Below are 12,498 nucleotides of genomic sequence, written 5' to 3'. Positions count from 1 at the left end.
GAGCTGAACAAGTTCATAAAACTATAGAAAAGGACAGTTTCTATGCTGTTAAGACACTTTCATAAATTTGCTGTGGAAAAGATGATGTGGTTTTCACTATGTCTTTCATTTTATGTCACGTATTTAGTTTTTTAAAAAAATTAGCCCAATTTAAAAAGTACTTTGAAAGGCAAAGACATGGAGTGCTTTAAAATATTTTACATTAAATCTCTCATAAAATATTTTTGAACATTTAAAGGAAATAAAGGCAACGAGAGTCAAAGAAAGGACACATTGTGTGAGCTTTTAGTTAATAAAATATTTATTAAGACTGTATCAAATGACAGGCTTCCTTCTTTGAGTGGTCAGCTGTCCAGGTATAGGATTTGCTTAGCTACAGAAACCTCACCAAGTTCTTCGGTTACACTTGTCTTTGTGTCTTTGACAGTATCATGAGACCTTCCTGTTTATAAAGGCAATCTCAGCTAAATGTCTGGTGTGGCAACCAAAAATTGCTTTTGTGATTTTTAAGCTGCTTCAATAGAAAGAATGCCCAGGTCAGAGGTCATAATCGTCCTTTCCAGGCTGGATTCTGTTCTGTGTTAGGAGGGTTTTGACAAGTTTGTGTGCACCCATGAGGATAGCCAGGACAGTGACGGAACTGAAAACCATGTCCGATAAGGAAGGAGTTACTTGTTTTGTGGAAGAGAAACATGGAGAAGGAGGGATTCTCACCTTCAGAAATTTGAAGGGCTATACATGGAAGAGAAATTAAAACTCCTTGAGAGGGCAGAGCTGCAGTTACTGGCTGTGGGTCACAGAGCAAGGTGTTTCAGTTTGGCATAAGTAAGTGTGTCAGTACAGCTAAAATGACATCTGGGTTTGCTACTACCTTATAATATTCAATTAGAGGCTATTTGAATATGTATTTGGATTTGAAGAGTAGTGTTAAGATATCCTTCATGGGAGGCTGAGACGGGCGGATCACGACGTCAGGAGATCGAGACCATCCTGGCTAACACGGTGAAACCCCGTCTCTACTAAAAAAAAAACATACAAAAAACTAGCCGGGCGAGTTGGTGGGCGCCTGTAGTCCCAGCTACTCGGGAGGCTGAGGCAGGAGAATGGCATAAACCTGGGAGGCAGAGCTTGCATCCAGCCACTGCACTCCAGCCTGGGCGACAGAGCGAGACTCCGTCTCAAAAAAAAAAAAAAAAAAAAAAAATGATATCCTTCATGTTTGTTCCTTGAAAAAGTTGACATGACTGGGTGTGGTCACTCATGCCTGTAATCCCAGCACTTTGGGAGGTCAAGGCAGGAGGATTGCTTAAGCCCAAGAATTCGAGGCAAGCCTCGGCAATATAGGGAGACCTTGTCTTTATGAAAAATAAAATAAAATATTAGCTGGGCAAGGTGACATGCACCTGTAGTCCCAGTCGCAGCTATGTGGGAGGTTAACATAGGATAACCATTTTTTGAGCCCGGGAGGTTGAGGCTGCAGTGAGTCATGATGGCGCCGTGCCACTGCCCTCTAGTCTGGGCAACAGAGATGCTGTTTGTAAAAAAAAAAAAAAAAGTTGACATGTTATATATGTCCCAGCTGTGTCATTGAAAGCAGAATGTTTATATTTAAGGTGTCTATAGCCACTGTGGGCCCAGTTTTCTCATTTTACTAATACCTTATGTTTGCAACAATAGACATTGATATAAAGAACTGTCAAGTATCTTATTTCATTTGATGCTCTCACAGGTTCTGTGAATGCGCAGGGCACAGACTGTTATACCTATTTTAGAGGTCAAGTGATCATAGCTTAGTTCAGTCAGACGAAACCACTCACCCAAAGTGATGTAGTCAGAGCCTTGGATGACATCTAGATTTTTGATTCCTAGTTCAGCATCTTTACCACTCCAGAATGGTTTTCTTCCACTTGAAATCTAAATATTTGTCACAAAAAGTGACTATTTTTCTCATCAGTCCTTTTATATTAACTTCGTATGTGTTATATGATGGATGTTAAAGAAACAGGGATCTGTAAAAGTCTGTATTTCCTTTCCATCTGCTTTCGCATATGAAGGCAGGGGAATCCATGGGTTAGGATTATCAGATAGCAACGAGCAGGTGGGAGGCAGAGGGAGGGAAGGTAGAAGGGAGTTATCAGTAGATAAGCTACAGTGATGTGTGTGTGCGTGTGTGTGTGTGTGCACGTGTGTTCATGAGCACACAAGCAAGTAGTAATTTCAGAGAGAATCCTTTGAACAATTGGCGGGGGAGATCCCATGCCCTTTTCTTGGAAACTATAAATCACTACCGTTTCCTAGCTATGATCGCTGCTGATTTCTGAAAGTGTGTCTCCCTTCGGTTTAAATCTGACAACAATGTGCCGTCAGAATTGATTACTTGAGCACACTTGCTTTTTTGTGCTCCTAAAGATATCCTGAAGTCTGGATAATTAAACACTGAAGGCAAGGCATATGGCCTTACTTAGGTAAAAACAATTGCAGAAAGAATGTCTGTAATTTAAATACAAAAATGTGATGGCATTTTAAACTCTAAAGACATCCATACTCTAAATTTTAGTGCTTAAAACTGCTTTCTTTGAAGAGCCTTGTTGAAAGACAGAAAGGTAAATATGTTTTATTTAATAAATAAATAAATACTGTAGCATAGCGTATTGTAATTTCTCATTAAGGATATTATTGCTGTCTTTTTTGGAACTGACTGTATTTGCTGCCATTAAATTTTACCATACGTTAAATCAAATTTTATCTATCAGTTACATTTTGCCACTTCTAGGGGGCAAATCTGGCTGACTGGCTTTGCTCTTGGAGCCTTGATGGAATGTACATAGTTAGTGAAAAATTCCTCAGGCATTTAAATTGTTGAAGGAAATAATAGAGTAAGCAACACTGTAGACTCTTCTTTGAAAATTAACCGTCCAAATAATAATTGAGCTTCTCTGTCTATAGTTGACCCAGTTTAACAAATAAAATATTTAAGTTTAGGGAAAGAAGATTTGTATCTCTCTCCCTACTCTCTGTTCCCACTTTCTTCTTTCATTTAAACATTAGAGTTTTCTCTAATCGATCTGAGATTTTTTGTGGTTTCCTCTGTCTTTTTCCGGGTGGGAAGACAAAATCAAGTATGACATATTCAATGTTGTGAACTTTTAGTCTGAAAAAGGATACAGATACACGGTAGCAATGACCAGCACATTCTTTCTCTCAGATACTTGAAAAGTGATGGCAGTAGCATTTAACAGAGGCTAAACCCTGCCAAATTCCCGTAAGGGAATAATTTCATTAAATGTGAAGTGGCAAAGTCATAGAGATGTGAACAATTACATTGAAGCATGAAAGTTTTCATTTTCACATGAGAGTATCTTTCTCTTTCCTACTTTATTTTATTTTGAGAGATGGAGTCTTGCTCTGTCTTCCAGGCTGGAGTGCAGTGGTACGATCTCAGCTCACAGCAACTTCTGCCCCCTGGGTTCAAGTGATTCTCCTGCCTCAGCTTCCCAAGTAGCTGGGACTATAGGCGTGTGCCACCACACCAGCTAATTTTTGTATTTTTTAGTAGAGATGGGGTTTCACTATATATTGGCCAGGCTGGTCTCAAACTCCTGACCTCAGGTGATCTGCCCGCCTCAGCCTCCCGAAGTGCTGGGATTGCAGGTGTGATACCTGACGTGTTTCCTACTTTAACTAACCTTTTTGTGTAACTATTGTGGGAAGCCTGTGCCAATCAAACAGGTTTTGGAACTGAGATGGTTTTTACTACATGGTGAGACTGTCGAGTTCATCATTGGCCCCAGGTATGCAGAAAATGATCGTAAGTTGGATAGTAACCAAACACACTTCATTTCCAAGAAAATTCAGGTAAAAGAAGATGATATTTGGAAGACTAAGTTTTGACAGTAACATAATATACTTTGGCAGCAAAAGTTAGTGAGATGCTGGAACATGGTACTAGGAGGAATTTTCTATCTTTTTTATTCCTTAGATTTAAAAAATGTTCAATTTATTACCTCAGGGTTCAGTATCAAATTGAAATAGATAAATGGAGACTTTAATAATAGCCAGTTGTCTGGAGTTGTTTTGATTTGGTGTCTCTGGGAAGAGGAAAGATGGATTAGATTACTTTTGGATGTCTCTTTCAGATGATATGTCAGCAAGGCGAACGCTGTGGTTAGGGTAGTGAGATAAAAGGCGTGTGCACAGGTCATCTACCAGCTTGGTGGAGTGTTGAAGATTAGACTGGTGGAATGAGGAAATGGCCAGCCACTTGAAAGCTGGAGAAAACAGGTGGGCCCCAGAGAGCAAAGACTCTCTAAGAACTTAAAAGTTGTTTGGGTAAGCATATTTAGAATAAAATGGGCAGTGATTCTGTTAATGAACAAAGAAAGTTATTTCAAATGTGAATATGTAGGTAATGTAGTCTATTGCTGGTTGTGATAGTGTTGTTCTGAGAATAAAGGTAAATCAGCACATAAATTTGTGTGTATTAAAAGTGATACATTTCAGAATAATTTTAGTATAAAATCAAATTATGTATTTCCTTTAAGATGGAATATTGCATGAGAAAGTGATAGCCAGGAAGGTACATATGTCTAATGGACTGAAAAGGAAAATAAATTGCTAATACTGAATAATTGAACATAGTTGGGGCCAAAGGGCCTGGGAAAAAGCTGAAGTACACAAAGGAAAAACAATGCCCCTGGTAAAAACTCAAATGTTCTTACTATAATAAGTCACAGAGAAATATTTCTTCTGTTTTGTATCTTTGAAGAAAGAATTCCAAATGTTATACACATCTGGTGTATATTGTGCTTACTACTGAGTGACAAATGTGTGATTAAGAAGGGCCATAAACTAATTTCTGTAAGTAGTGCTGTCCTCTCAAACTGAGATATGCCCTGGGCAAACCCATTTGTGTTTCACTACATAAAGTTAGTTGTGTGGATTTCAGTATCAGCTATAGATTTTCAATTTCAATTCTTCTGAGAAAATTTTTCTTTCAAGTATCAGGTGGCATTGCCTTAATTTAGCTTTTTGTCAATATAAACAGTTTTGGTGCTATTGCTGTGAGGGTACCTGAAAGGAAGGACTTTATATCCAAAATATTTAAAATTATTTGTTTACTCTGCCAAAAAAATGTGAACTGACATGCCCATTGAGGCAGAATTGTAGAGTGTACATTCTCTTTACCATATCAGTGTTCTGAACATTTTTGGAATTTCCCAGTGGGCAGTGAGTGTTCTGAGCTAAAGGGTAAGTAGGGAGGCAGGACAATTATGAGGCACCTCCCAAAGCAGATCTTTTCAGTGAGAGTTTGTTATTTAGTAAGAAGTATTACAAATTCCCATACCTTCACATATAAGCATCTTAAGTATAAATATGAGGTATTTATAGTCCTAAATTGCTCTTTTAGAAATTATAATATGAAAAATTACATTCTTGCTTCCCAGTGATGGTCTGGCATTAATTATTGAGGATCCTTGGGCACGTAAGAAAACAGGAATTGTCTGAGAAACATGGCAGTAGGTCAGATAATAGGAACAGGCAAACTGTATTCTTTCCTGGGTATTTATATATTAGAATCTTGAAATATCAGTTTTTGCAGTGCATGTAACAGATGTATTTAAAATGTTTTTTGGGTAAAAATAACTGTACCTACCCAAAGTAACTGTCTAGATGACTTCCTGGTCTGTTGGTCCCCACATGATCTGGTGTCTGCCAGTCTGTTAGATCTCAACGCCCACCACTTTCTCAGTTGCTCCTTCTGTTCCAGCCTCATAACATTTTTACTGTTCTTTGAAAGCACCTAATTCATTTCCAAACCCAAGGCCTTTCTCCTTGCCTTTCACTTGCTGTACCCTCTGCTTGGGAGCAGTCTTCCCCTAGCCCTCTACTGGTCTGTTTCCTCCCTTTAGAACTCTTAAGGTCCTCTCATCAAAGGGCTTTCCCTGATCGCCTCATCAAAAAGAGCCCTTCTCTTAGTACTCTATTTTCTCCTGCTCTGTTTTAGTTGTCATCGTAGTGCTCATCTTTACATGAAATTATATTCTACGTTTGTTTACTTTGAAGTGCTGTGTGGTCTGGGGCTTTGTCTTGTTCACTGAAAGATTCTTGATGCCTTCAGCCATTAACGACCTAATAATTATTTGTTGAATGAACAAATGATTGTCCAGATGTGTCATGAAAATACATACCTTATGGGACTGGTTGTCTTTTATTTTATAAAATAAAATTTTGGAAATCTAGAATTCTTATCAAGTCTGCCAAGGTGAATTTGTAACCTTCATGTTTGTGTTACTTGGTGTTGGAGATATGGAGTGCTCATCACTCACTCCTCTCCTTTCTTTTCTGGATTCCAATGGAATAGAAACATGAAATGAGAGTTGAATGGTGATTGGTATATAAGTTTTATAATATGGGCAAGTCCCTAGCAACTGATAATGCAAGGGTTTTGGAGAAGCTAGATTTCAAGTAATTTGGATTCAAGAATGTCCAATGGGCTATCTGCTTTGGGAGTTACTCCCCTCCTCTCTCCAGCTGAAGGTAGAGTAGGCCTGAACAGTGAGAGCGTACGGTCTGAGACAAAAACCAGAGAGCCCACCGTCCTTCTCAGCAATCCATTAGTGGGCCATGAAAGGATAAAATGGGACTGTTTCATTCATTCACTAGTAAAGAGCATGACATTTTGTCTTACTAGATGTCAGATTCCCACTGGCTAGATGAGCAGGTTCTCCTTTTATGGAGATGATTCAATAAACAGGTCCAGAGGGGAATTGAAATGATTGCTTCAGTTCCAACCCCTGTCAATTGGGAAATTAGCAGTATGACCCTTCTCTTTGGAGAAAAGAGGGAAGTTGCAATAATAATTATTCTCTGAACAATTGTGATTGCAATACATATACTGGAATGTACCTACAAAACGAAATAATTTTGACCAGAAAACAGCTATCAACATAGGATGTTTCTGAGAGTCCACTGCAATTGTGAGTCATCTAGACATCTGCCAAATGAAATAGTAGGCTCTATTTGTACATGTGTTTAAGAGAAGAATGCATGTTATTCCAACTTCTATTTATCACCTATCAATGAAAAAGGTATATACTTATGAAAAAACGTAACCTTGATGTGTTTAAAGGCTAATATTCTGACTTCCATTGTAAACTCAGGAGCCTTTAATGTTTCAGGTTCGTGGGAGTAAGGGAGAAGTTTTGTACATTTTGGATGCTACCAACCCACGGCACTCCAACTGGCTTCGCTTCGTTCATGAGGCACCATCTCAGGAGCAGAAGAACTTGGCTGCCATTCAAGTGAGCTTATTTGCTTCTTATTTGTACTGTGCACGGTGAGGGGGGATGAATGAATATATAACTGTACTCCCTGTTTTAAATTTATTTCCCAATGACCTGCTTTAAATAACAGTAACTAACTCATAAAAGCAGAGAAATCTCATCTAGTCAGCATATGTCCCGAAAGGGCAAGCCTAGCCGTAAAATAACACCAGGGCACTTACTTTATGAGAATTCCTGAGGGAACGAATTGCACAGTCTGATATTGTCCTTGGCAGATCTTGCTTTCAGGTACTTTTATTTCATTCAGTGAATATTTATTGATATTATTATTTGTTTGATAGTTTATTTTGTTCATAGTACTATACCCTGTGTTAGTGTTTGGGAAAGGCTTTATGGAGAAGGTTTACTTTGGGATATTCCCCATGACTAGGTTTTGAGCTTGTTGGAGGTGGTGTGTTAGTCAGGGTTTCCCAGAGAAACAGGTGCGGTGGCTCACGTCAGGTTTTCCCAGAGAAACAGGTCCAGTGGCTCACGTCTGTGATCTCAGCATTTTGAGAGGCTAAGGTGGTAGGATCACTAGAGCCCAGGAGGTCAAAGCTGCAGTGAAGATACTATTCCACTCCAAACTGCGCAACAGAGCAAGACTATGGCTCCAAGAAAAAAGGATATATCCTTATATATCCTTTCTTTTAGTATAAAAAGATATATATACACACATACACACACACACGTATGTATGTATATGGTTGTGTGTGTGTATATGTATTTGTATATGTGTGTATATGTGTATATATGTATATGTGTTTATATGTATGTATATATATGTATATATAAAATAGGGGATTAGCTCACATGATTATAGGAGCTGGTAAGTTTAAAATCTGCATTGCTGATGTTCCAGTTTAAGTCCAATGGCCAGAAGCTGCTGTAGAACCTGGAAGAGCTGATATCCCACTTGGAAACCCATCAGGCAAGAAGAGCCAGTGTTCCAGGTTGTAGGCTGTTAGGAGAATTCTCTCTTACTCTGGGGTAGGTCAGCCTTTTGTTCGATTCAGGACTTAGCATGATTAAATGAGGCCCACCCACATTATGGAGGGCAATATACTTTATTCAAGTCTCCTGATTTAAATGTTAATCTTTTCTGAAAACACCCTTACAGAAACACCCAGAATAATGTTTGATCAACTATCTGGGACCCTGTAGCCTAGTCAATTTAACATATAAAATTAACCATCACTGACGAGAACCATGTTTTATTGAATTCTATTTCCCTGTATCCTAGCATACTGCTGGACAAAACATAAGGTTTTGATACAAACTATGAGTTAAACTTAGGTGATCCCTCAGTGGAAATTAAGGCAAGAAGAGAAAATGATGCAGTTTTTAGAGGGGCCCTATATTTAAAACACATTGATCAGATGACCAAAATTATAAGGAAACATTAAATTCTGGCAGATAATTGACTGATTACATGTGAAAGCCCGTCTTTCTGGATCCTAAACTTCGGAAGAGGAAGTAAAGCTATGGTTGGCAAAAGTAAGAGGGGAAAGGAAAAGAATAAGACATGAACAGTATTTGAGAATCTACCACGTACACTGTTCAAGAAGCTTCACATACATGTGGTCATTTATTCACAGAAATTCTGATAGTTTGACAATTGGTTGACATTACACTGATTTCATTTAATTTTCAGTATAAAATCAACAGTAGCAAGAAGGAAAATGCACAGAATTAAGTTTTAAAGTAACTAGCAGTCATCTAGACTATTTAATTTCCTAATGTCATCTAACCAATTTTTTTTTTCAGTACAAATAAGTATTAGATAATCAATGTGATAACTGTCCCTTTTTGCATGGATACATGAGAGATGACTCTTACTAAACAGCTGAGGTAAGATGGAAAAATAGGATCTCTGGCAGCCAGAGATATTCAAGCTACTTTTCCAATTATTCATGATGGCCATTGATCCAACCACAAGTTTGAACTGATCTGTTTTTTTTTTCTTTTTTAACATGTAGACATTATTTTTTTCCAAGTATTTTTATATTTTTTCATGGTTTTCTGAGGCAAACTCATGAGAACATCATTTATGTCAATATTTTAATTTACAGACTCAGTTTGTTTCTTTGTAAATGTTACTATTATCAAAATTGCCTGTAGAGCCAGGAATTTACCTTAAGCCAACCCATTGTTTTGGTAGGTTCTTTATCATTGTGATTGTGGAGAATATTATTTATGCTAGATTGTTTTTCTTTTTAGGTATAAATAATGATTTTAAGCCTTCTCCAAATTCCTTCAGTTTGAGAAATATCTCCCTATTGCCTATTATTTCTATAGAATCAATAGGTCTCTTTCTTTGCCTAAACTTACAAAGTGTTATGTGAGTTTCGTCTTATATTCCCTTAGGTAATACTTGCTTAGGAGTTCCCCTTAACTGAACATCTTACTTGTAATGATCCCTTTAGTTAATAGAAAACAATGTCGGTAAGTGTTTATACCTTGATCTTTCACCATTTACTCTGCTACTCTACTATGACCTGTATGTTATCATGTTGTAGGCACTTTGCTCATTTTCAGTAATCACATTGTGTAAGACTTACAGTTTTAATGTTCGTTTAGTACATTCAATGCAGCACTTTCCTTCCTCTATATCAACTGTGTTTTTTCCTTGAAAGAAAATATAAATCGCAGAAGATGACAGGTACTCCAAGAAATTATTAATGACTTAACAAGGGGAGTGAGGGGGGATTAGAACAGGACTCATGTAACTGTAGACTCTCTGAAATTTCTCTCTTGAATTAGAATCTAAGTATGTTCAGCGGCCACTCTAAGAGGCTTTGGTGCAGAGCAATGACCGCGGCTTTCATTTCTTTTAACACTGTTTTGCACTTTCTCAATGGGGATGCAGTGCACTGCTACCATGTTTTTTGTCATAGATTACAATAGGGATCTTTGTTAGCTCCCTTGAGGTAACATCGTTTTTATTTTGAACAGTAGCTGGAGTAGAGGATTGCTGAGGGTTCAAAATCACATCTGAGCTAAGGGCAGAGAGCATAATAGTTGGGTCACATGGCTTTAAGGGATGTCAGCCTTCTAATTGGTTGGAATGATCGCCTAAAGATTGCATTCTAGAAACATTGAGTTGGTGAGATCACAATGTTTCCTGCATGACATTATGAATCACTTGCATTGCAAATTGCATCTGAAATTTAGGGTATTCAGGAAATTTTTTATTTGAGCTGTGTATCCCAGGAGTGGAATAAATGAGAAACATTTGTGACTATGTGGCTTGCTTGGTGGAAAACGTCAATACTTGGTCCAACTTTTCTGGACAAGGGATTATAAAGTTGAGGTCTGTTTTGGCAGACGATTGGAACTCCTTCTTGGAGATGTGATTATATTTCTAGTTTTGCAATTTATTTGATTTTGGAAAATTTGCTTTGGAAATGATGACTTAAGTATCTGTATTATCAAAGAAGGAGCTAGTAAGCAAACAGTTCTTCCCACATGCACACTTTTCAGAATAATCATTTAACTGTATGTTCAGTTAAACTGTATGAAAGGTTTCCAACTATGGCTAGAAAATTCTAAATGTGAAAGTTGTGGCTTAAAATGAACTAAAATGTCCTTAAGCTCCATAAGAAGCAGGCGATTCTTATTAAATGCTAATTTTGTTGCACTAAAGGAAAAAATGTATATGTAGCTTAAAAATGTTTTTGACCTAGTTAGTGTTTTGCAGGCTGTTAAAAATTTCTGATCTTTTGATAGAAAATGAGTATTTTATGCCACTTACAGTTGAAACTATTAATTATTTGAACATTTCAGAGATAGAGTGCTACATCTCATATTCTTAAGCACATATTTTCAGGCATGTCTTTCCTGGGACTGTTTGCCATACATTATCAATTTACATAAAAAGATAAAAACATTTGGGTCCTGGTTCTCTTCATGAGGGGTATCAGGATGTAAGGATGGTCTAAATGAGGTGAGAAGGCACTGGGTATTGAGACAAGATATTCTCACAGCTCTGCCCCAATTCTGCTGTCAGTTTAGAATCCTCATTACCAGCAGTTATTTTGTCACAGATTATTGAACCTCCTTTCTCTGCCTTGCCTGAGGATGAATAGTCATAGGCAATTTTTCCTGGGGCCTTCTCTGGTGACATGTGAAATTTAAATATGACAGAACTGGAAAATCACATGTAGATCTCTAAAGAGAGAAGCAATTTTGTTTTTCAAGCACAGATAAGACATTCTCCATTGCCACTAAACTACCAAGATCCATAGGAGTAACAAATAATGTTGATACAGAATTCAAATAGCAGCAGTACCAACTAAGCAACCAACAAAAATAAATACCCAAAGGATTTACTACTTATATGCAAAATTATGTTTTTTTTCCAGTTCTCTATCTTTCCTATTTCTGTTTTTTCGTACCAGATTTATACAGATGGCATTTTTACAATTTTTTTTGAATCTGTCACAAAATGGTGAAGTATAACTGTTTAGTGATTTTCTTCAATGATAGCATAAAAATAACACTTAAATAACTTACAGATCTATCTTTTAATAGGTTATCTTCCAGTAAGGTATGTATTTGTATTTTATTAGCGTAAAATTTTAAACTAAAGTAAAAATGCAAGCAATTGGTCCTGTGAGGTAATAAATACCTACTCTACTTTGGTCTTATGTGGGGGAATTTTATTACTTATCAATACTATTTTCATTAAGTTTGTAGTTTATTGACAGGGCAAATATGTATTTATAGAAATATTCTTAAGTTATATGTAGTGGTAAAGTTGAAATCTGTGTTGATCCTTAAAATGATGATGATGGCAGCTAACACTGAATGCTTACTGCATGCCAGTAAGCAGTTATTCATTTATTAATGTATTTGTTAACTATTTACTGTGACTGTATGAGAAAGATATTATTATATAATTTTCATCTTTCTTTGTCAGATAAGGATACTGACCCACAAGAACATCTAAGTAACTTGCTTGAGACCACACAGCCTTGTGAGTGCCTGAGTTGGATTTGAATCATTGTCCACTCTTTTAACCCCTGCATTCTAATACCTTAGAGTTGAGATACTTTTAAAAATGTAAATTCAGATCTTAAAAATGTTTCATGTTGCTGAACTTGGTATTAGATATTTTTGAAACTGCTGAGAATTTTCAAACCAGGTTAATTTTAGAATATGTATTTTGAGTTAT

The 12,498-nt window shown here is 37.1% G+C and overlaps 1 protein-coding gene across 5 annotated transcripts in view; it reads left to right on the top strand.

Annotated features, from left to right (window-relative positions):
- The window catches only part of PRDM5 (PR/SET domain 5), a 222,491-nt gene that overhangs the window by 65,641 nt on the left and 144,352 nt on the right, over positions 1-12,498 (top strand). For all 5 annotated transcript variants that reach the window (XM_015139147.3, XM_015139146.3, XM_015139150.3 and 2 more), the window contains exon 3: positions 7,179-7,301. In XM_015139147.3, coding sequence (XP_014994633.3) covers positions 7,179-7,301 — 123 coding nt within the window. The remainder of the gene's footprint in view (positions 1-7,178; positions 7,302-12,498) is intronic.

Source organism: Macaca mulatta, chromosome 5 (assembly GCF_049350105.2).
Source record: "Macaca mulatta isolate MMU2019108-1 chromosome 5, T2T-MMU8v2.0, whole genome shotgun sequence".
Classification (NCBI taxonomy): Eukaryota; Metazoa; Chordata; class Mammalia; order Primates; family Cercopithecidae; genus Macaca; species Macaca mulatta.
This window is presented reverse-complemented; position numbering and strand designations above follow the sequence as displayed.